General features: G+C 42.2%; 2 protein-coding genes across 3 annotated transcripts; one reads left to right on the top strand and one right to left on the bottom strand.

The window, feature by feature from the left end:
* Positions 1-233: 233 nt before the first annotated feature.
* On the top strand, positions 234-10392 carry LOC310937600 (uncharacterized protein). 2 transcript variants are annotated; one of them, XM_083901901.1, is made up of 9 exons: positions 234-6880; positions 6966-7065; positions 7244-7310; positions 7395-7500; positions 7688-7819; positions 8743-8832; positions 9119-9262; positions 9343-9527; positions 9897-10392. In XM_083901901.1, exons 1-9 carry the CDS (start codon positions 386-388, stop codon positions 10063-10065), a joined length of 7488 nt encoding a protein of 2495 aa, XP_083758027.1. In that variant the 5' UTR covers positions 234-385; the 3' UTR covers positions 10066-10392. The 2 variants fall into 2 exon arrangements, with proteins under 2 accessions (XP_083758027.1, XP_083758026.1); XM_083901900.1 differs by having other exon boundaries at positions 7392-7500.
* Positions 10393-13103: 2711 nt separating this feature from the next.
* Positions 13104-20931, bottom strand: LOC310937297 (uncharacterized protein; the record flags this gene model as incomplete). The annotated part of the gene is made up of 5 exons (XM_083901527.1): positions 13104-16499; positions 16881-17030; positions 18222-19366; positions 19767-19923; positions 20290-20931. 5 exons carry the CDS (start codon positions 20929-20931, stop codon positions 13104-13106), a joined length of 5490 nt encoding a protein of 1829 aa, XP_083757653.1.
* Positions 20932-24037: the final 3106 nt, after the last annotated feature.

The raw sequence follows: 24037 nt of genomic DNA, 5'->3' as shown, positions 1-24037 counted from the left end.
TGATTTTGTTACTGGCGAAGAGAATCAAACGGAAGTTCAACTGCAGACTGCAACCACATCAGATGACCTTTCTAAATCACCATCTACAGTTCAACTGCAAACTCAAGATGTCACTGAACCTACCACTGACGTGTCAGATGAAATTCATGAGGAGCAAAAAGCTGAAAATCTAGTAGACATGGAAATGGAGACATCGACAACACAGCTTTCTCATCCAAGCCTTAAAGTAGAAATAGAAAGTCAGACAGACCAAAAGAGAGTCGAATGTGCTATAGAGATTTCCACAAACGCTCATCAAGATGTTGTGACGACAAATTCTGGAGAAGTGGAGACTCAAGACAACAAGCATAACGGATGTTCAAGTACACCTGAGATTGAAAACAAAATGGAAATACTTTCTACATCATTGCCAGAAGTTTCTAATCCAGCTGCTGCACTGAATGTGAAAATGCAGGAGAGCCCAGATGTGAGTGAAGCTACCTCAGTTGTATCTGATGAAGAACATGCTCATTCAGTTGTAAACTATCATAGCACTGAACATGTAAACAGTGTTGATGGGGAATTTGTCACTGCTCCAGAGAATCAAACAGAAGTTCAACTGCATACTGCAACCACATCAGAGGAGCTTTCTATCCCATCATCTACAGTGCAGCTACAAAATCCTCCAACTCAACAGGTCATTGAACCTACCACAGACATGTCAGATGAACATCATGAGGAGCAAAATGTTGTAAATTCAACAACTGTGGACAATGAAAATCTGGTGAACTTGGTGCCTGTGGCTGCATCAGAGACAAAGAGTCAAATTGATATGGAAATGGAGACAGTGACATCACAGATTCCATATCCAACCCTAAAAGCTGAAACGCAAAAGCAGTCCGAGCAAAAGAAAGAAGAATTTGCTCCAGAGATTCATCAAGATGTTGTGAATGAAAATCCTGGAGAAATGGAGACTCAAGACAACGAGCATAATAGATGTTCAGGTACACCTGAGAGTGAAAGCAAAATGGAAATGCTTTCTCCATCATTGTCAGAAGTCTCTAATCCAGCAGCTGCACTGAAAGTGAAAATACAGGAGATCCCAGATGTGTGTGAAGCTACCTCATCTGTACCTGATGAAGCACATGCTCATTCAGTTGTAAACTATCAGAGCAATGAAAGTGTAAACAGCATTGATGGTGAATGTGTCACTGCTCCAGAGAATCAAACGGAAGTTGAACTGCAAACTGAAGTTCACCTGCAGACTGCAACCACATCAGAGGAGCTTTCTAATCCACCATCTACAGTGCAGCTACAAAACTCACAAACTCCAGAGGTCAGTGAACCTACCACAGACATGTCCGATGGACTTCATGTAGAGCAAAAAGTTGTGGACAATGAAAATGTGGTGAGCCTTGAACCTTTGGCTGCATCAGAGAGTCAAATTGACATGGAAATGGAGACATCGACATCACAGATTTCTCATCCAAGCCTTAAAGTAGAAATGCAAAATCAGTCAGAGCCAAAGCGAGGTGAATTTGCTCCAGATATTTTGACAGAGGTTCATCAAGATATTGTGATTAGAAATTCTGGAGGAATGGAGGATCTAGACAATGAGCACAACAGACGTGCAAGTACACCTGAGAGTGAAAGCAAAATGGAAATGTCATCTACATCATTGTCAGAAATCTCTTATCCTGCTGCACTATTAGCTGCACTTGAGGGGAAAATGCAGGAGAGCAAAGAAGGGAGAGAAGCTACCACATATGTATCTGATGAAGCACATGCTCATTCAGTTGTAAACGATCAGAGCACTGAAAATGTTGACAGTGTTGATGCTGAATGCGTTACTTCTCCAGAGAATCAAACGGAAGTTGATCTGCAGACTGCAACCACATCAGAGGAGAATTCTATCCCACCATCTACAGTGCAGCTACACGATCCTCCAACCCCTCTAACGCAACAGGTCAGTGATCCTACCACAGACATGTCAGATGAACATCATGAGGAGCAAAATGTCAAATCAGCAACTGTGGAAAATGAAAATCTGGTGAACTTGGTGCCTGTGGCTGCATCAGAGACAAAGAGTCAAATTGAGATGGAAATGCAGACGTCACCAACAGCAGATATTTCTGAACCAGCTTCTTCAGTTGAAATACAGAAAACAAGCAATGCTGCATCAGGGGACGTGCCTAACATGTCACCCACAGAAGATGAGATTAACATTGAAGCTGTGGCTGAACCAGAGAATCAAAGCAGCTTGGAATTCCAGACTACATCAACTTCTGAGGTTTCTGTCCTGGCCTCTTCAGTGGGACAGGAAAGTCTGAAAAGCGTCAATGAAGTGGACCTGGAGACTACAAAAATAGCTGAGATTCCTAATGCATCACCTGCAGTAGAAATGCAAAGCCAAGAGACCCATAATGACAGTGAACCTACCACTGACATATCCGGAGAACATATGACTGTACCAGAGAATCAAATCACACTGGAATTCACAACTACATCAAGTTCAGAGATTTCTACTTTGCCCTCATCAGTGGGAAGAGAAAGTTTAAAACCACAAAATGAAGTTGACATGGAGACGACACTAACGGAAGGGATTTCTAACCCACCACCTGCTGCAGATCTACCAAGTGAGGGGAGCCGTGATGATGGTGATGCTGATGTATCGAGAGAATGTGTGAACATACCAGAGAGTCAGGAAATGCAGACATCGTCTTCTGTGATTTCTTCACTGGGACGAGAAAGCCCGAAAAGCCCGAAAAGCCAAAGTGAAGTGGACATGGAGATTATGGCAACGGCAGAGATGCCTAACTTATCACCTGTAGTAGGAATTCAAGGACAGGAGTGCCACGGTGTCAGTGAACATATCACTGACATGTCTGAAGAATATGTGACTGTACCAGAGAATCAAGAGCAAATAAAAGTGCAGGTCACATCAACATCAGAGATTTCTATCGGAGCACCTGAAGTGGAAACACAAGGCCAGACAAGCCAGGAGGTCACTGGAACTGCGAGAGACGCATTGGAAAAAGTTCAAGTGGGTGAAAAGACTCTTTTAAATGAGTGTAATGAAAGTGAGAACAAGGTCATCACAGGAGATGTCAGTGCTATGGAGAGCACGGTTGAAATAGAAAAGACCACAGAAGAGACCACTGCAATACAAATACAAGACCAGACGGGTCAAGAGGTTACCGCTGTCGCCACAGACACTGACACCGAAAAAGGTACAGTCACAGAGTGTAAAGATGACATGAAAGACACCATCACTGATTGCGTTAGTTCTACTGAGAGTCAAATGGAAATGGATGTAGAGACAACTGCAACAGCTACTGAGGTTTCTGATCCAGCACCTACAATGGAACCTCAAAACCAGCACAGTCAGGAGGTCACTGAACTCAATACAGATGCTGATGTTCAACAGGACTCACAAGCTGCAAGCTGTAGCTATAAGGTAAATGAAGACGAGGCTGCTTCTTCTTCACTTTATGCCCCAGAAATTCAGACAAATTTAGGAATAACTGCAGGGCCTGAAAATATTTCTGTGTCAGCATCTGCAGCAGAGCAGCAAGGCTATAGGATGGAGGAAGTCACTAAACACTCTGCAGAATTGGCAGATGCACTTCAAGAAACTCTTCCTATGGTTAATTTGGAAAATACAGAAAATGTAAATATGCCAGAGTCTACTGCCGAAGACATCCAAGAGGATATAGATGTAATAAGTGGGTCAATGGAAGCCAAGGATTCTGTTTTAGAAGAGGAGATGGGGAGACAAATGATTGATGAGGCCAAAGAAGAAGCTGCAATCATTCACAGCGACAATGCTGACAAAACAGTTAGTGGTGTTGAAAGACAAGGTGAAGGAACTGGAGGCAATGAAGTAATTGTTTTTGTCTGTGGCCAGTCGGATGACATTGATATTGTAATTCAGGCGTCAGACGAACAGATCAAGACAAACGATCAGTCTGAGGTTCATCTTCATGAAAACCAGATCGTGTATGAGCCCATCAGTAGTCCAGAAAGTAATGACGACAGGGAAATTCCTATGGTGTCCGAGAAGCATGGGGGTATGTCTATTCTGGATATACAAAACACAGAGACCCAGCACATAACTGAAGAAGCATCAGCATATGAAGAAAACAAAGACAAATGTGACGCACCAGTGGGAATTGAAGAAAACGTTCAGGAGCAAGTTTGTGTGTCTGACGGCCAAGCAGCAGCAGCAGCAGCTGAAATGGAGATACCAAGCTTCAGCGTGTCAGAAACGTCTCCCCCTGCACAGTTGGAGCACAGCAACATGAGTGTGGATGTAAAACAAGTTGCAGTGATAAGCTCTAGTGATGATATCAGCATGCCCAATGGCCAGTCAGAAGGTGCAACAGAAAGATGTGGCTTTTCAGAGTGCACCAGTGCCTCAGAGTTTTCTCAACACCCGCAGGAGGACGCCGGACTCCAGGAGGCTGTAGATGTCATGGTGACGTCTTCAGCAACCACTGAAGCTGAAGTACCAGATAGTACATCTGAGGAGTATGTGATCTTAGAACCAGTCCCAGAGAGTAATATTCACTTTGATATTGTCACTCAAGCAGTGGCCCAGTCAGGTTTGACTGCTTCACTTTCACAGGAAGTAGATGCAGGCAGTGTATTACCAGATGAAGTTGGAAATCTTTTAAATGGTTCCCAACAAACTGTCTTCCCTGAGGCTGGAGTACACGACGTCAAAGATGCTACATTGGCCAGTTCAGGTGTTGATAAGGAAGCCACAACAGAAATGTCATCTAAGGAAGGTTTTGAAGACCAAAGCTCTGACCATTGCCAACAACCACCAAGTGAAGCGATGGACATTAACAACACAGATATGGACATTGTGAACTCTGAAGCTCAACACACAAATGAAGACTGTAATGATGTGGTGATAGAAAATGCAGAAGTGCAGATTCTGGAGGAGATTGAGATCGGACGTGAGATTGTAGTGGCAGAGGAAGAGAACGAGGAAGACGGTGACATTACGATAATTGAAAAATCCCAGGAAACACCTGAGGGAGTCCCTTCGAAACAGCCTGATGAGAAGTTAAACGAGAAAATTAACGATGAAGGTGGGACCAACGAGAAGCAAAACAGCACCGTTGACAAGAAGACGAAAGACTTGAAGAAACCACAGGAGCCAGAGAAGCCCAAGAAGCAGGAAATGAATACTCAAGCCAGAACCAAAGCGCGTATGGCAGCTTTGGCTGAGCAAAAGGCAGCGGCAGCAAAGAGAGCAGCAAGCAGACAGCAACTGAACCTCTTAGCTCTGTGTCAGGAAATCGCAGAGGACATTGCCACAGACAGCATGCTTTTAAAGAGGATTGAGGAAGAAAAGCAAGCAGCAGCAGTGGCGGCGGCGGCAGCAGCAGCAACAGCGGCAGCATCTGCTGCAGCAGCAACAGCGGCAGCAGTGGCTGCCATGGCAGAAGCCAGCAAGAAGGAAAGTCCACCAGTCACCACACAGGATTCAGAAACTGTTAATGTTGCACCTCCAGATGGACCACAAGAATGTTCTGCTTCAGTGGCTCCTGCTGCTGAGGTATCTGAGCCGCAGCCCTCGACAGCGGTTTCAACTGAGGCCAAGTCTGCTGCAGAGCCTCCAAGAAGACGCTTCTTCATCTCGCAGGTTACAGTACCACTGAAAGTCCATGAGAAAAAGAAGCTAACAAGATACCAACGACTCAGACAGGTTGAACTGCAGCGAGAAAAAATGTCCTGGGCACGTGTCAAGAAACTGAAGTCTGACCAAGCGAACCAGATGTTTTCAGACATGGATTGGCAACCACCCTCATTTGCCTCCTCTCAGTTTTCACCATCTCCTGTGACCACAACGCCTCCACCTACTGTAAATCCACCAAAACCATCTCCTTTCAGTCCTGTCACAACTAGCAAACCTGCAACACCCAAGGCAGACGTTCCCAAGGCTGAGTCTCCTAAGGCTGAACCTGACAAAATAGATGTCACTAAGGCAGAAACCTCTAAAGCTTCACCTGCTAAGGCAGATACTTCCAAATCTACACCCACTAAAACTGAACCGACCAAAACTGAGGCATCTAAAAGTGAACCCCCTACTGCTGAAACACGAAGAAGTACAAGGCAGAGAAAGACTCCTGACACCCCCCCTACTCCTGGACCAGCCCCAAAAGTGACCAGGTCAGCTGGCAAGAGGACACTCCCAGCTATTCCTCCACCTATGCCCAACGGACTCAATGCTCAAAAACCCAAGCCTGTCGAGTACAAGCCATACAGACCCCGGCCCAAATATTCCTTCGACGACTTTGAATTGGATGATGATCCGTTACCATTGCCACCAAAAAAGCCCATCCCCCTGTCTAGACCCACACAACCAGCACGACCAAACCTTCAGTCAAACCCCACAGTTCAGTCTAGACCTGCAATTCAGGCAAGGCCCACAGTTTCATCACAACCTGCCAATCAGACAAAAGTCACAACACGGATCCCGCCTGCTGGACAGATCTCAGGTCAGTCTAAACCCAATGTTACCATTAAATCTCAGTTAAAGCCCGCAGTTTCCACCAATCCTCAATCTAAACCTGTCGTTGCAATGACCGCTCAGTCAAAGCCCACATCTGCATCGACAGCAGCTTCATCCAAACCTCTTCATCCCGCGAAAGCTCAAATAAAGTCTCCCGGCTTGATAAAACCACAGTCGAACGCCGTGTCGGCTGCTTCTGCTCAGTCAAAGTCGACTGTCGGTGGAAGTCCAGCACAGTCGAAGCAGTCGACTCCAACAGCAGCGTCTAAACCGACTGCTTCGACAACATCGGAGACAAAACCTGATGTTTCTAAGACTGACGCTGCTTCAACGGCTCAGAAAATTCCACCGTCATCAGAGGACGGCAAAAGCAAGGTAACCCAGTGATAAATTCCACTTTTGTGCGCCACAGTTAGTCATGTCATTTGTCATTTATCTCTCGTCTATTTTTTTTACACAGATTCCAGTCAAACCTCTTTCATCAGCTACCAACTCTTCTCTTACTGAAGAAAGCAGTAAATTGTCTGTTGGCACACAGCAGTGTGAACAAAAGCCTACAGGTGTGTAAACTGGTTCAGCATTCTGATTTCTCTGCTGAGCAATATTTCATATTTTTGTTGCCACTTCTGTTGCATACAACATTAATCTGAAATGTGTGTATGTTATTGATTCGTTCATGTGATATAATCCTGATGACACTATACTGTTTCTTATAAGTACCTGTACCTTCTCTTTCAGTCGCAGCGGTCGATCCGTCACCAGACAATAAGACGGCGGAGACGACATTGGAAAAGCCTTGTCAATCGTGAGTTACTTAGCTTGACGTGTTTTTTTGTTAATGTTATAATAGAAACCTGACGTAGTACAACGTTTCTTTGTGTCAAAGCAGAGCAGCGAAGCCACAAGACGGTGAAACTCCTCTCTCTGATTCTTGTCTGCAAAGAGAAGTCAAGAAACTGAAGGAGGCGGACAAAGATGGCAGCCAGACAATTATTGTAAGTGCAGCCTCAAACCTTCAGACTGTGATCTATTTATTAAATTAACTTACAAATCTTTTATTGAAAGTAAACTTTAATCAAATAGAAGTCTTTGCTTCACATTAACGTAGAAAAATGCAGGTTATGGTCATGTAAGCTCTGTTAATATCCTACAGAGTGATTTGTGGTTTTGCTCATCTCGTAGGACGCAGGACAGAAGCACTTTGGCGCAGTGGCCTGCAATGTGTGTGGGATGCTCTACTCTGCTGCCAACCCGGAGGACGAATCGCAGCATTTACTCTTCCACAATCAGTTCATCAGTGCTGTCAAATATGTGGTGAGAGCAGGTTTCCTTCTATCACTCGTCTGACTCATTAGGACAAATCATCAGTTGAATAAATGGTGTGGAGTTTTTTTAGATACACCAAAAGAGCATTCATACAGTGTTTAGTGTTGTGTATTCAAGCTGTTTGGCTCTGCTCATATTCAATGATCTGATACGCAACACTAATGCCTGGAAATTAAGCGCGTCTCCGCATCGTTACGGTGTGAGCATGTGTTTCTGGATCTATACACCCTATACAGATCTTGTCCTTGCTTTTCAGAAACATCTAATTCTGGTCAAATCATCTTGAAATGAGTACAAATCAATAAGTGTTTAATTCCATCAGTGTAACAAATAGATTTCACACATGTCCCAGACCACCTCTACACGAGTAGTCACATTTTAATGCATCATGTGTGCGTTATATAGTTTATTGATTTATAAATGAATGACTAAGAAGACCAGACTGCAGTTTGAAAGCACATTATTCAGAAGATTATCCTTATTTTTATGACTATGCAGTTTCTACGACCTACATTTTGATGTCGAAGATTTAATAGCAGCATGCCAATAATAAAGAACAGGAAAAGATGATGGTGGACTATTGAATAAATAAAACACCCTGTAAACACATTTATATGTATGTAATTTTTTTTTTTACCAATTTAAAATACAGCTAATTTGGAACATGATTGCCTTAGCACAGGGTTTCTCACTCCTCATCCTGCATGTTTTAAATAAATGGGTCGTTATCAGGCTTCAGCAGAGCTTACTGCCTGATAATGACCCATTTATTAGAGTTAGGTGTTTTGAAGCAGGGAAACATCCTAAAACATGCAGGACAGTGGCTCCCCAGGACCAGCAGTGAGAAACCCTGCTTTAGCAGATCAACACAAATTCTGACTTTTAACTGTCTCTCTTGACTGATCTTTCAGGGATGGAAAAAGGAGAGGATTCTGTCAGAGTTCCCTGATGGAAAGATCATTCTCGTTCTGCCAGATGATCCTAAATATGCTCTGAAGAAGGTATGGTGACACAAATTAGTCCTTTTTGTATCCCAACAGGTAAAAAGGGTAGAGACTGTGATATTGCAGTTGTCTCCCTGTGAATAAATTCTTATGTTGTAAAAGCACAAACTATTTAATTAGTGTGAAGTAACCTGTCAAAACTACTGTCTAGCCTGGAGGTATACAGATGAATAGGCTGTTATTATAATTCAGTATTAACTGTGTTTTTTTACAAGAAGTGTGAATGAAGTTGTGTTGTCATTCGCATATTATTGCATTATTAAGCACTGGATTGTTCCTTTAGGTTGAAGAGATCAGGGAGATGGTGGACAATGACCTCGGCTTCCAGCAGGTGGAGACCAAGTGTCTCTCAAAGACCAAAACCTTCCTGTTTATCTCCAATGACAAGAAAGTGGCTGGATGCCTCATAGCAGAGCACATACAAGAGGTGAGAAAATGTCAAATCTGAAATGGGACAGACTTCGATATGAGTTCACTTTTAATACTGATCTCGTCGCTTTTTTTCAGGGGTTCCGGGTGATTGAAGAGCCCGTACCGGAAGGTTCAGAGGGAGAGAAGGTAATGTTCGAACGTCAGAGGGCTTGGTGTTGCTCCACCACGCCGGAGCCAGCGATCTGTGGTATCAGCCGCATCTGGGTGGTGAACGTGATGAGACGGCAGGGCATCGCGTCACGTATGCTGGAGTGTCTCAGGTGCGTTTGATCTCAAATCGGTGCATAATTAAAGCTGCAGTGTGTAATATTTTGTGCTTTTTTTGTTGTTGTTGTTTTTTATTCTGCCTGTGTTTGTTCTTTGTGAACAGAAATGTCCTTCATCTGAAAATGAGGTTTGTCAATCAGTATTGTCAGACGTGAGTGAGGGAGCATTTGTGTGTATACAGCACCAGCACTGGGACAGACAGGGGCAAGAAGTGTTTATCTACTTGGAGTATTTTTGACCAGTAGAAGCCACCGTTTAAACTTTTCATAGACGCATCTTTGCGTTTTTGCATTGGCTTGTGTTTTACCTCTAATGATTTTCACTTTCACATGGCCTTTATTTTGTCTTTTTGCTCCTCACAGGAACAACTTCATATACGGTTCGTACCTGAGCAAAGACGAGATCGCTTTCTCCGACCCGACTCCCGACGGGAAACTCTTTGCCACGCATTACTTTGGCACTTCTCAGTTTTTGGTTTATAACTTTGTGAGTGGAAGACACTCGTCTCAACCCAAAACTGGCGCAGTATGACGGCCTTCAGGAGAGGTAACGGTGGATTTAGCAGAGGAGCTCACTCACTCACAGGACCCACACTCACTAAACAGTGTCTTGACACTGTCTTTTATTTGTATAACGATTAAAATCAATAAATATAAACTGTAAATTACTCCTTGGAGAAGCTTCATTGATTCCAATCTCAGGATGAAAACAACGAAGTTGTTTCGATAAAAATCTTTTTTATTAGTTCACCCTTTAATCCCTCCCTACATAGTATTTTGAAGAAAAAAAGTATTTTCTTTATACGTTTGTAAGCAAACAATTTGTTTTGTTAAAATGATTGAGTTAACATGCATGAAATAACAGCAATAGAAAATAAAAAAGCATTTCATATTTTTTTTCCACCCCCAGGGAGACGAGAGAAGCATAAGATCAATTTGACATGAAATAAATGGTTATTTTGTCGAGTTTGTCGTCATTCTGCTGTTTTACATGTACATGGATGGAAGATTAATTTTTCAACGTTGACATTTAATGGTGATGCTGCCTTTTGTCTCAATCTGTAACAAGACAAAGGTCACAAATGCGCTGTGTACATTAACGTTTTTCCACCTCAGTCTCAATTTTCACGTTTTTTTTTTCTTGTAACATTTCAAACGAATCATCTGATCCAGGTGATTTATTTTATCGACAGGACTCATTTCAACGATCTGATCTGAAGTGGGTTAGAACTGTAGCTTGGGCATTAACCTGCGTGCTCTTGTTTTCCTAGATCACTGAAATGTTTCGTCTTTCCAAGCTGAGCCATATACTGTACACCATTTAGCAGGGCATTGTAGCCTATACTTTACCAGTGAAGTCTCTTGATTTCATCAAGGCTGTATTGCTTTGTTTGTGCCTGAATGAATAATGTGTGATTATTGTTTTTTTGTCTTTTTTTAGCCGTATTTTCCTCTGAACTGCATTTGGTGTGATATTGAGTTAGAGTAGCGCTATCATCCTCCTATTCCTTAGCAACAGCGAATTAAAATGTATATCAAATGTATCATGTAGATTTTATGCATACTATTATAAATTTTATAACGGAAAGTTGACAAGGATTGGGATTTTAAATGGTATTCGAATGATGTGATTATTTACAGGAATATCTGCTCGCTGATGATGACCGTGTTTGGTTTAAAAGACGAACGCCTGCCTCTCGACACACAGGTTTTACAATTGCATCACTGTAATTCATCCCTTATTTACTTCCTCCTTGTTTATGCAGTTGCTTTTAGACAAATGTGTCGTGTAAGGAAAAAGTAATTTGATTTATACAAAGCTGTTATGTAAATATTTATTTAAATAATAAACTGTTTAAAATGTTGGGGGTTTTTTTGCTCACTTTTTATACTTGGAAGAAACAAAAGGTGAGTTTGAGATTCCCTGTTTACCAATGCCATCTAGTGGCCATTGTCACAGTAAACGTTTGTGTTGGTGACCGAATTATGTAAAGACGTGGTTCACTTTTGAGACGAGTGAGAGCTGTGTAATTGTTTTTGACTGTTTTCTCTTTGTGCTTGCAGATGTAAACACTCTCCTCTTAGCGCATTCCTCGACGCTCCTGTCACAACACGGGCCGGCTCGATTTGCAACTTCTTTGAAACAAAACAGCCTTAGAACAACACGGATACTTCCTCAGATGGAGAGTGAGAAAACAGAGGTTCCTGCTGCTCCTCCTCGGCGATGTGATAGTGATCAGCAGCAGCAGAAAACAACTGAGCCGAGCTTCCTAAGGTATCTGTAATCACCTTGGCCTTTTGACTGTTGCTTACACTTTCGAACAGGGGTGTCAAACTCATTTTCACTGAGGTCCACATCAGGATAATTGTTACCCTCAAAGGGCCAGATGTAACTGTCATACAAAATAAATGAAACCAAACATAATAGTTAAAGTAAAATAAAGGTAACTATTCCGTAACATATTGCTAAATAACTTTCTGTATTACTTTCACACGTCGCATGATGCATATACAATGATAAACTGTGATCAAGTGGCGGTGCCGTCACTTTGCGGGTAACGCAATCGCCATGCGTTGTGGGTAATATAGTTTATGGTCAACGCACGCCTTTAAGCAGCATAGAACTATTTTAACACATTTTTTAGACCAATTAATCACACGGGGGCCACATAAAATGACATGGCGGGCCACATCTGGCCCCCGGGCCTCGAGTTTGACACGTGCTCTCGAATCATCTGATCTCAATCCAGGATCACCGTGTGTGTGATTTGAACTGAATATATTAGTCGTCACAAATTAATAAAAGGCAGCCCAGCATTTGTAAATACATGTTTATTCTTACACATAATTTTTTAAAAGGACAAACATGCACAGCTGCCATATTGGAAACAATAAAAAAAAAATTCTAAATGAAATCAATAAATATCTCCTTTACACTTTACACAACCAATATACAATATAAAATGTATAATCAGATTCTATAATATCCACATAATCTTGTTCATATTCAGTTGGGTTTTATTTAACTGTAAGAAACATGAACTCTTGGTCCGCGACCACTCAATGACCCTTCCCCGTGTACAGTGAGGGATTGGCCTGGTTGCCTGACATCTGCGGGGACTTGATCTGTTTTAATAGTTTTAAAATGAGATTACAGTAAAGCTCCGGGTACTTATTTTTGTTGACAGGTGACCTATAAGAAGAAAAGAGCTGCTCTGGAGTGTGCGTGGCCAGTGCACCGTCAGTGTGGTGCTAGAAAAACAAACACGCTCACTATTTTTAACACGGAAAACAAAGAGCATGAACTAACAAATTGTATCGCAGGCTCTCGACGTACACGGTGAAACATGAACGAAATTTAAGCCATTTGGCTTGTGTCGCACAATGTTATGCAGTCAGCAGTTAGCTCAACAGAGTTGACATATGATAGTGTTTTATGCCAAGGCTATGGCAACATCAAACTGTAGGCACCAAAAATAAGTTCAAATACTGTAGCCTAACATTGTACACTTTGTATAAACAAAGAAAGTCCTTCGTCTTTGTTTTGTTTTGTGTTGTAAAGAAATGTCCTCACAGGATGGGACAGTGCTGACCGCAGAAGTTATACAGTAAATCCAACATATCAGGCTCCTGGAGCCTCCTGTTCATGACACCTTGACCTTTCCCAGGCTGCACCACTACAACCTCACCATCGGAGGGCACTTCAACCAGTGGATGAACTTTATTGTCCATCATTTTAAAATCAGAGACGCCAACGCCAGGCAGCTTGCCGTTCTTCTCTGCACACGCTTTGATGTCCTCCGTGTTGTCTTTTGTGTCCACGATGCTGTCACTGCTCACGCCGCTCTTGCTAACTGTCCCCGGGTCGTCCTGACACGCGTCCGAGTCGCTAGCATGTGGCAAAGAGAAGTAGGTGCACTTCTTTGACGGTGACTTTTCCCGGTCTCTATGTTGAGACTGTGTACTGACCAGGGACATTTGCTCATTTTGCTCCGTATCCTCACTCGTGTCCACGTCCCGAGGAGAGTTTATGAACGCTTTGTTTATTCCCACTGGGTCCGAAACTGATTTTCTGATCAGCATGTTCTCTCTGACGAGCCACTGTTCATCGCTGTCTTCAGGACCGACTTGTGCGTTGAAAGAAACGCATCTGGTCACTTCGGTTAAGGTGTCGAGTGTGTTTGTGGAACTGAAGTAAGACAAGTCGGACGTTTTCTTTGACCGTGCTGCGTGGAACGGAGAGAAGATGCTCGACTGCTCTTTCTTTTTCTGCTTTGGTGCAGATGGTGGTCTTTCATTGGCCTTCTCATCAGGATCAGTGTCTTTCTTGCCATACAGCCTTTCAATCGTTCTCCTCACAAAGCCTTTGGTGATGGATTTGCGTGGTGAATCATCTTCACAGCTGGACCGCTCAGTCGAAGTCTGAGTCTGATAGCCGCCACTAACCGAAGTGTCTGTCCTCAGCTTCTTTGGGCTCTGGAATCGTCTGTGTCCTTGCTGAATGTCTGTAACACTCTTTGCTAAGAACATTTCCCTGATGGATCTGACCTTGTTGCCTTCAGGCTCGGTGGTGATAACTCCACTGGAGTCGTAGCTGAAAGATAGCGACGACTGAGGAGCTGACCGGGTGCAGAGAGTCGACTGAGATGTGGGAGATTCAGAGGGCGAGTCCCCAACGTCGGACTCCATCACGTTTCTTTGTCTGATCGCAGAACTCTCTGGAACATTGTCTTTCCTCCCTCCATTTGCAGCTTGCTTTTCGAGGAGACTCACCCTCTCTGCAACAGACTGGCATATTATTTCCTCTGGGAGATGTTTGACTTGTTCTATGTTATCACATATTATAACTTCAAACTTTGGTTCTAATACGGGAGTTTCCTGATATTCTTTATAGCTTTCCCTCAGGTCTCTGTCCATATTGGCATCTTCCGTCTTTGAGCTTGACTCTTTCTCGTAGTAGCTTAAATCATCTTCAGCCAAGCTCCCGATTTGCGTATCTGAGGTCATTTTCTGCTCGATGTCTACTTGCTCTTCATAACTACAGTGATCATTTCCACTATCGTCATTGGTGTTAAAACTATAATGTCTGGCTATACTGTCCTTTTTGCTATGTGAATCCTGTGTTTCATTGATATTGCTTAGATCTCCATTTAAGGGCTTGAAAGCTTTTGTGTCACAGATTTTGTCAGTACAATGTTCCTCATCCTCTGAATGAACCTTCTCCTCCTCAGTTTCTTCTATCAAAGCCTTGAGCTTTTTACTCTTTACCACAGCTTCCTCGAGATCTGACTGACGTTGAAGATGTTCATCCTCGCAGATACTCTCCTCTCCCTCAGTGCCAGACAAACTTTCCTCAATTCTAACCTCTCTGTCCTCACATTCCTCTGTATAACTTGGCTCTTCCACATCTGAGTTACCTGTGCTTTCATCACCCCTGACATTTAATTGTGGTTTTTGACTTTCTGGTTCTTTCTCACACTGCGTCTTACAGCTCACTTCTTGTGTTTCTTCCTCTGACAGAGATTGGTTTGCACTATCTGGACTGACGTTGCTCTCCTTCCTGCCAACATTCAGCTCTACATAGCAATCGGAGCCCGGCTGCTTGTTCTCTTCCTCCTGAGAGTGACTGTCACTGTAAGACGAGTCTTCATCTCTGTCCTGTTTTATCTCCTCACCTTTGACTCGCTCCTCCTCTGAACTATGTTCCTCGCCCGTTTCTGAACCGTACATACATTTCTCACTGATCTCTACATCTTTAGGAGCACTTGAAAAGTCCTCCTCTTCCTCATCCTCACTTTGCATCTTGAGCTGCCTACACTCCACCTCAGGATGTTCAGGGTCTCTCTTGCAGCCGATTGCTCCATTTTTGTTTGTCATGTCTTGATTTGATTCGCCTGTATGCTCTTTTTTCTCAACCACATTTTCTACTTTACATGAATTAAATGACTCCATGTTCCTTGCATCCCTGTCCTGATCTTCTCCCATTGGTGGACTTCTGGCCACATCACTCTGCCTTAACTGACTATTCTCATCTTTGATTGTTTGGTGGGTTAATTCATGTTTCACTGTCTCTGTTTTTTGCAAAATACTGTGCATATCGATAGATTTGTTTGGCTGATCGATGTTGGCAAATTTTTCAATGATGGACGGCACATCGACATTCATTTCCTCACCACTCTGAGTTTTGACTTCTTCTGAAAGTAAAGCTAATTCGTCCTTGAGCTTCTCAGGTATGTCGAGGCTATCAATAATCTGATTGATAGCGTTTTCTTCGATGTCATCGTCATTTTTTGGACCAGCTGCTGTGCTGCGACCTTCCTCTGGGGTGCTGCGGCTCTTACATTTATCACTAAGTTCCTGAAAGCCCTTCAAACTTTGCAGTAGCTGCTTTGAAGTGGATTGCTGTAAATGTGACAAACTATCCCTTAACTTTTGGGAATCGTCATTGCCGGCAATTTCACTGAGAGACTCGATCATTTTTAACGCCTCAGCACAGCTGACATTGTTCAGACTCGGGTCGTCCTTATTAAAGTAAGTTATGCTTTCCTTCAAGGTCATGATGGACAAAAAGGCAAGGAGAGCTTTAGATGATGAGCCGAATATAGAAGCTACATGAGCGGAGAAGTCGGGTAGGCTGTTGGACTTTTCCAAACAGGACGGACGCTTGTTTTGTGTGATTTGTCTGATTGACTTTATTGAGTAGCAAATCTTGTCCAGCACAGGTTTCATGTTTGGCTGGTTTGTGGTGTTAAGTTGCTGTGGGATTAACTGTGTCTGTGGCACAGATTTGTCTTCATCTGAGATCGTACATTTGTCCGTCTGTGTGACTTGGTGGTGTTTTCTTTGTGATGATGTTCTCCTCTTCGTGCTTTTCTCAGATTCCGATGCATTGTCTGAAGAAACGTTTCTGGAAAGCATCCTTGTAGTCGACTTGGGTCTGACAGGAGGTGATGTCATGTCCAGGGACTGAGAATATGGAGATTGTCTCTTTTGCACTTTATCTTCATATAGTGTCTTCCTTTTCTCTTTAGTGGCTGTCGCATGTGTTTTATCAGAATGCTGGTTTTGTGATGACTTTTTTGAGTCGTCACCTTGAGGTTTTCTTTTTTGAGATGGACTACTCATGACTTTTTTTCCTAGTGGTTTAGGTGATGATGCTTCTTTCTGTGTTTTTGTGTTCGTAGATGGAATATCACCTAAGGTTGGATCGTCACTTGGTAAAATGCTGACAGAGGACATTCTCTCTCCAGATGTTATAGATGCAGAAGTACAACATGTAGCGTTGCTTTTCAACAAGAGAGTCCCTGAACCGATGCCATTTGGCAGCACATTGGCATCATCACCTACTGTGTTGATGGGAGTTGCATCTTTGGCATCAGAACCTACGGTATGTCTTTGTAGAGAAGCCTTTCTGAGAGACATTTTCCTTTCAAACGATTGATCGCTGGACAATGGTGCCCTCTTGATCGACGGCATTCTTGATAACGTTGTTTCTTCCTGGGATGTGATTGTTTCCATTGTGTGGTCATCAGGTGATCTGGTTTTGTCAGATGTAGAACTGGTGGATAATGGCTGATGATCTGACGTTTGACTGCTCACTGATGAGAGCCTGTAGAACGGGCTGCTAAGCACGGAAGACACATCCATCGTACAATGTTCAGGGTTTGATAGCTCTGCTATCTCAGCGGGTGGTGGTGGTAGTGGAAGTTGGTCCATTGAAATAGTATTTGAAGCAGTTTCAACTGGGCTTGATTTATTTTCTATTGTAGTGCCTGACGACATTTCTGGACTAATTTCATAACAGGTACCATTAGAGGAGGCTTTTATTTCCTCCGTTTTATTTTGAGCTACACTGGTGTGAGTCTCTGTGTTTGTAGTGGTAGCATGATCGAGAGCGATTCCCTCAGGCTGGGTCACTGCAGCTCTCTCTTGGGAATGATTTGATTTGTTTTCAAAATGACGAATTCTTTGTTTAACAGAGGATCTTAAATAGTTCCTGACCATTGGATCAGATTCACGAGTTTGGCATGGTTGTATTACAGATTCTTCCTCTGCAGCAGTGACCAACCCATGGTTATATTCGGATTCCTCACAACTGCTATTTTCCTTTTGTGTTAGAATAGCTGCCTCTAAGGTTTTATTTTCCACATCTGAGTAGAAAGTAGGGTTGAAGTGGGTTTTCTCCAGCCATTTCTGTACATATTCATTAGAAATGGTGGAGTGAGGCAGCCCTGGGCTTTTGTTAATATCACCAGACTTATTTTCACCCTGATGCAGGGATGTCTGCCATGTTAGCGTTCCCCTCAGTTGGCTCACATCCGTAGAAGAAACATTCAGCCTGTTTGTTTCTAAAGAGACCGTCTCACTTGCGTTTTCTGTCAGTGGTGATGGTATGTTTGGGTTTTTGCGTGTACTTTTTGTTTTGTCATCCAATGGCTGCAAGGTCTGTTTTGTAACACCACTGTTACCGATTTGCGTTGGTTTCTTTTTGGGTTTCATTTTGCGTTTTGCTGGTTTCGATTTATTCCCATATATTCTATTTATGTGCTCGGCACTTGAGAAGGTTTTCCCTTTGGTACGCGTTTCCTCTGCAGAATTCCCTTTTCGCCTTTTTCCCGGTGTTAATAGTCGTCGAACACGTTTGTTGATCACTCTGGGTTTCGGGGATAACCTCTTACCCTTACTGACCTCGCTTTGTTCAGGCTTGTCTTTGCCTTTAGTGGACTTAAAGAACTGTTGCTGCTTTTTTGTCATCATCGATGACAAGGTTAAATCCGATGGTGCTGACGCCTTCTCAGTTCTCCAGATGCTAATAGACTCGGATGCAGTTGAAGGTCTCCACGGATCAGGTTCGCAGTCATTTTTTCCTGTTTCTGAAGTTGCAGGTCTACCAAAGGGAATGTGTTGTGCACACATATTAGCAAGGAAATTATCCTGGCAGGTCTGCTGTTCATATATGTGCAAGACCGTTTCAGTGACCTCCTCCCCGCTGGGTCCAACCTGTAGGATCTCTGTCATCCCTGCTGATTTGAATGTGGATATATTCCTGCTGTGTACATTACTTGCATCCAGGGAGCTCAGTCTTCTGGGTTTAGGTACTGGTTTAGTGGTGCTCTGTTTGACCAAACAGTACTGCTCTGTTATGGCTCCATTTTCTATCTGTTCGTTGTATGAGTAAGAGCCAACCACACCTTCCTGAATCCCCTCAGCAGTCAGTGATTTGCTGCTCTCCACAGAGGCTTGTTTTTTCCTAATTTGCTTGTACGCAGGGGAAGGAACTCTCACGGGTGACACTATATCTCTATGTGCTTTGATATCATCCTCTTCATTACTGTTCTCACTGATACTGTTGCCCACGTATGGGGAATCCTCATAATTGCCGTGTTTAATTTTGTCCCCGTTGAAGTTGTCAATGGAGGATGTAGAGCTTTGTAAATCCAGTGGGTCTGAATTAGGTGAGCAGATTTCCTGCTCTGCTTCAGCCTCTGCCAAACAGCTCGCATTAAGCTGATTGGCTACACTTGATCGCGAGACGGTCGTCGTCCAGCGGACCGTTTCTTCCTCTTTAATCGTTAGGCGTACCCTCATCTCCACGGTCATGCTGCCGTCCTGGTTGACGCAAAAAGATTTCTCGATGTCATCCTCAGGAGGAAGGACGACGCCCTGCTCCTCAGCTCCATCGCCCTCTGACTGCAGTCTGTGGCTCGACTCAGAGTTTGCAGGGTTACTGGGCAGGTGGTGGTGATCCCACAAACTCTCTGCCATGGAGTCATGGATCCGATTCACGATGTACTGTTCAGATGATGGGGAGAATTTTCTTGACTTCTTTTTACCTTTTTCAGGCGGTTAAGAATATAAGCAAAGCAGACAAAAGCAGGATGATGAGATGTTGAAAAATAAGTAAAAAAAAAAAAATGTCCAGGCGGGGATTGTAGAGGGTCAGCAGGCATGAGGAGGATACCGTAAAAAGAGAGACAGAGAAAAAAGTTAATGAGCGAATCTATTCACAGCTCATGAAGAACAATAGCCGACAGCCATGTAGACGTGTATGTAGGTCATATATGGTATTATGTGTAATATCATTGGCTCAGCACTTTCCCTGTCTTCATCCCATGAGAGCAGGGAAGATTACTGCGCCCACTGTAAGTGTCATTTGAATTAATACCCATTGTACGAACACACTCTGAACTGTTACTGCTTTACAAATATGCTTTTATTTCTTATTTAACTCACGTTTTAACGACCTCAGTCTCCTCAGACCCGCTCGTTTGGTAGGAAGGTGTGTTGAAGCTGGTGATTTCTGTGTATTATAGGTTGCAGATTTGAAAGGCTCCCTGCCTGCAGCCACTACGGTCCCAGAACACATGATCAAGCCTGGAAGACCATCGACCTGCAGCAGACGTAAAGTAAAACCAGTAATGCACCAAAAAAACATTCACACACAAGTCTAAATTACTTTTATGCACAATAAGTAAGTAACAATATGAAAATAATGTTAAAATGGTTTTAAAATTTACAATAGATCGCTGACCTAAAACCATCCACTGCAGTATCCCAGAATGCTTTTCAAGGTATTAAGTTGTGGAGCCAAAGAAGCTTAACACTTTCTCTCCTCATGTGATTGTTATTTACAGGCCTGGTTTAAGATGGGCCTTCACTAAAAGTTACCAAAATAAAAGTAGTTGAATGGGATTTTAAGATTACAACAGATAAAGCCTTTCTGGTTTCAGTCTCTTTAGATTTCTCTGAAACTCACACGTCTGCCGCCAGGTGTGTGCAGTTTCACCACGTGAAACTGCATCAGCTCTGAAACGTATTCCAGAATAGACTCGAAAGTGGGCGAACTCCTCTTGTGAAGCACCACGGTGTGTTTCACCGATGGGTCTCCGTTTCGAAAAACCAGCAGCTTCTTTGGCGTTCGCACGACCACCGGCTCCTGCTTGTGGATGCTGCGGCCAGGGAAGTGCCTGGCCTGCTGCACGGTGCGGCGCCGGGAACTGGAGGGCCTGGCGTGGTACCAGGGCGGCAGTTTCTTCCGCGCCTTCGCCAGATTGATAGGTTTGACTTTTCGCGTGTCCGAGCAGATGTACGACTTTCCGTCCTCCAGCTCGTCCAGCGTATTAATGGCGTGGACCCCCTGAGGTGTCGTGATGTTCCTGACCCCGAATGGCAGGGGGACTTTTTTAGAGAGGCTGTCCAGGAGCGCGTCGAAGGTTTTAAAGGTGCGGTTGTTGACGACCATGTGTAGGCCATTGAACTGAGGATCTCCGCTCTTGTAGAAGCACACCCGCTTAGAAAGGATGCGGTCTTTGACGCTCGATTGTCGCGGCGTGGCCAAGGTGCGGCCGCTCCCTGACGACTGGTCAGGGAGGATCCTGCGAAGCCTCTTCTGACTCATCGTCACGATTTGCTGCAAGAAATAAACATAGAGTATTTAAAGGCGCCATATGTAAGAATGTGGCCAAAAACGGTTACTACATTCCAATTTAAAATACAGAGGTCTTTTAGGTTTCGTTTTTTGACGTAACTGGCAACCCATGGTTGCTCGGCAGCTGAGACTCTACCGACTGCAATGATTGGTAGACGGCAGTAGGTGGCGCCACATGCCAAAACATGATTTCAAAACATAAACATGATTTGCAGTCTACAAAATATATTTTCTTTTATGCAAATATTTTGGCTTAGCTGTTGTTTTTGGTGAGTTCAGTTTGTTATATGAACATTATTCCTGACTCTCTGTGACATATTAGGAGGATTTTATGGCCAGTTGCTTCAGATTTATTACATAGTGCACCTTTAAATAGAAATGTGAAGAGGTTTTCTGTTTGAATCATTTTTAAATCAAAATTGTAATATGAAACGGAACAATGAGAAAATCACAAAGGCTGACCCAGTGTAAAACTGAAATATAAGGATTTAAAAAGTCTCATTGTTGCTGTGACAAATACCCTTAAACATCTGTCTTACAAAAGGGTTTAACACATTAACATCAGCATCATGAATAATTCATGATGTGCAAACAGCTGAGTGACGTCTTTGGAAGCATATGTTGTTTACTCGTAGCCTTTCAGGCAACATGACCCGGCTTCTGGGAAAACTGCCACGTGAAAAGCATCTTTAATTATTTGATTACGTGGGGTTTGAACAACAGAGAGGCACGGAACACGGAAATGTTCGATCCATGTATACGTCACTCATTTACTTACTGTATTTATTTTAGCATAAAAACTGAGAATGATTTTAGACCAAGTTGCAGTATTTTTCACAAATAAATGTGCCCTTAAAAGCCTTGCAAGAAACTCAGATTGGGATTAAAAGCTGACATTTGCAAGAAAATAGGAGAAGAAAAGTCTCATATGAAGTGTAAAAAACCTTTTTGGGCATACAAATTAATACAAAAAAATTCTGAATCACAGAAAAATATTGAATTTAATTTTACAAGGACATTTAAAATAGCATCAGCAGTTGTATATGGTTATTACTTACAATAAAACAACAATTTATTTATTTGTTCATATTGAGGTCAAAGCATATATATATTTAGCAATGATATTTAAACAAGATCAGGTTAAAGGGACATTCACTGTCCACCACACTGAGCAGTAAAAACTATTAAATCCCCAAAAGAACTCACCTAAGTCGGCATCGTGAAATTCCCAACTGTTTCCAAAGGATCCATGAAAAGTATTCCGTGCTCTACATCACGACTGCCGTTGAACTCGACTCAACTGCACAGCAACAGTTTATTTCGGGCGACGCCATCGTGGTTAATTTGCTTAATCTTTGCTCAACGTTAATCTCTCACTACAAGCGCAGCGCTTGGAAATCCCCCTCACAAAGGTGTGTCACAAGGTGGAGCTGCCGTGGCAAACTGAAGACCTGTAGTCACAGTTACATAGATGTGTTCCCCCCCATATAGAGAGAGAGAGAGATTTATTTTTTATATTCCAACAAAAGCATTTTTAAGACAAAAATGTCCTTCAAATGTGGGGGAAAAAAACCTTTGTTGTTTTTGCTCTTAACATTTTCCTCTAATTTGATGTTTAAACAAGAGCTAAATGTCCAATCCGTCGTTGTTTATATCAACTAAAACGTTTCCCTCCAGCAGTGGTAACAGATGGTAAGTAGGTGTGCAGATGTAATATTCGTGCAGGGTTCTAATCTCATTGAGAACCTCTTACCATAATAAGGATTAAGGGCCTCTTCATTGCAGGAGACACAGAGTAAAGGACTTGTTTTCACCTCCCAGAGTCTAAATAATGTCGAATCGCATTCATTATTAGCGAATTAACTAATTTATACACAGTTAAGTTACATATACAATCCTTGAAGGGTCTTCCTATGGTATTAATAATGGCTGAAATGTCAAGTATGACAAAACAAAGCAAATTTGCGATTAAACAAGTCATGAAATTAGAGAAATAATAGCTTACAAAATAATTAAATAAGCTACATTTTAATTCTGTTTAAGATTAAGTATTCTGTCAATTATCTTCTTGAATAATATATTTATTATTTGTTTCTCCAAAATTGCCCATATAGAGCAAAGAAAAACAGGAAATATTGACATTTAAGAAGCTGAAAAATGTTGTTCAGCTTCTATTGTTTTAATTATTATTATGTATGTATATATATATATATATATGTTTATATATATATATATATATGTTTATATATATATATATGTTTATATATATATATATGTTTATATATATATATATATATGTTTATATATATATATATATGTTTATATATATATATATGTTTATATATATATATATATATATGTTTATATATATATATATGTTTATATATATATATATGTTTATATATATATATATATATGTTTATATATATATATATGTTTATATATATATATATATATGTTTATATATATGTATGTATATATGTATATAAAACATCAACATTCCAAACTTCAAATCACAAAAGAAACCAGGCCCAGTATTTAATATTTAGTCGTGATCCCTGTCACCGGTTTGCAAACTCCGTGTAAACAAGTGTCGGAAAACCTCTAAATAAGTATTAAAATATAGTTTATCTCTGTCTTTTGTATATTTAACCCACCCGTGAGAACATATTGTGTAAGAAAATTAAATATAACGTGAACAATAATAGCAAACTCACGCAGAGGCCCTCGACAGAAATACACGCGTAACAGAATATAGTGCCTGTTCTAGAAATACAATTAACTTTAGAAGCGTGGTGGAGTCCAGTAGATTAGGTTGGCCTGTAATACTCGGGGTATTAAGACACAGTCATGTATATGCTTAACCGTGTAGTATCACAAGTTGCGTAACAGCCACCAGAACTGGACCCAAGTGAGTCTATTTCTGACGCGAGCGGAGGGATTAGTTTGTTCCTCGGTAAACCTGGGGCTGAACCCAAGGAATCGCTCAGAAGTGATCGGGTTTCTGCTCACTATAAAAGGATAAAGCGATGACACTCGTGCTGTTTGGTTTACGGCTGCACAACTATGGCAGGTG

This window comes from Microchirus variegatus, assembly GCF_963457635.1.
Source record: "Microchirus variegatus genome assembly, chromosome: 15".
In the NCBI taxonomy this organism is placed as follows: Eukaryota; Metazoa; Chordata; class Actinopteri; order Pleuronectiformes; family Soleidae; genus Microchirus; species Microchirus variegatus.
Note: the sequence above shows the minus strand (reverse complement) of the source record. Positions and strands in the feature narration are given on the sequence as shown.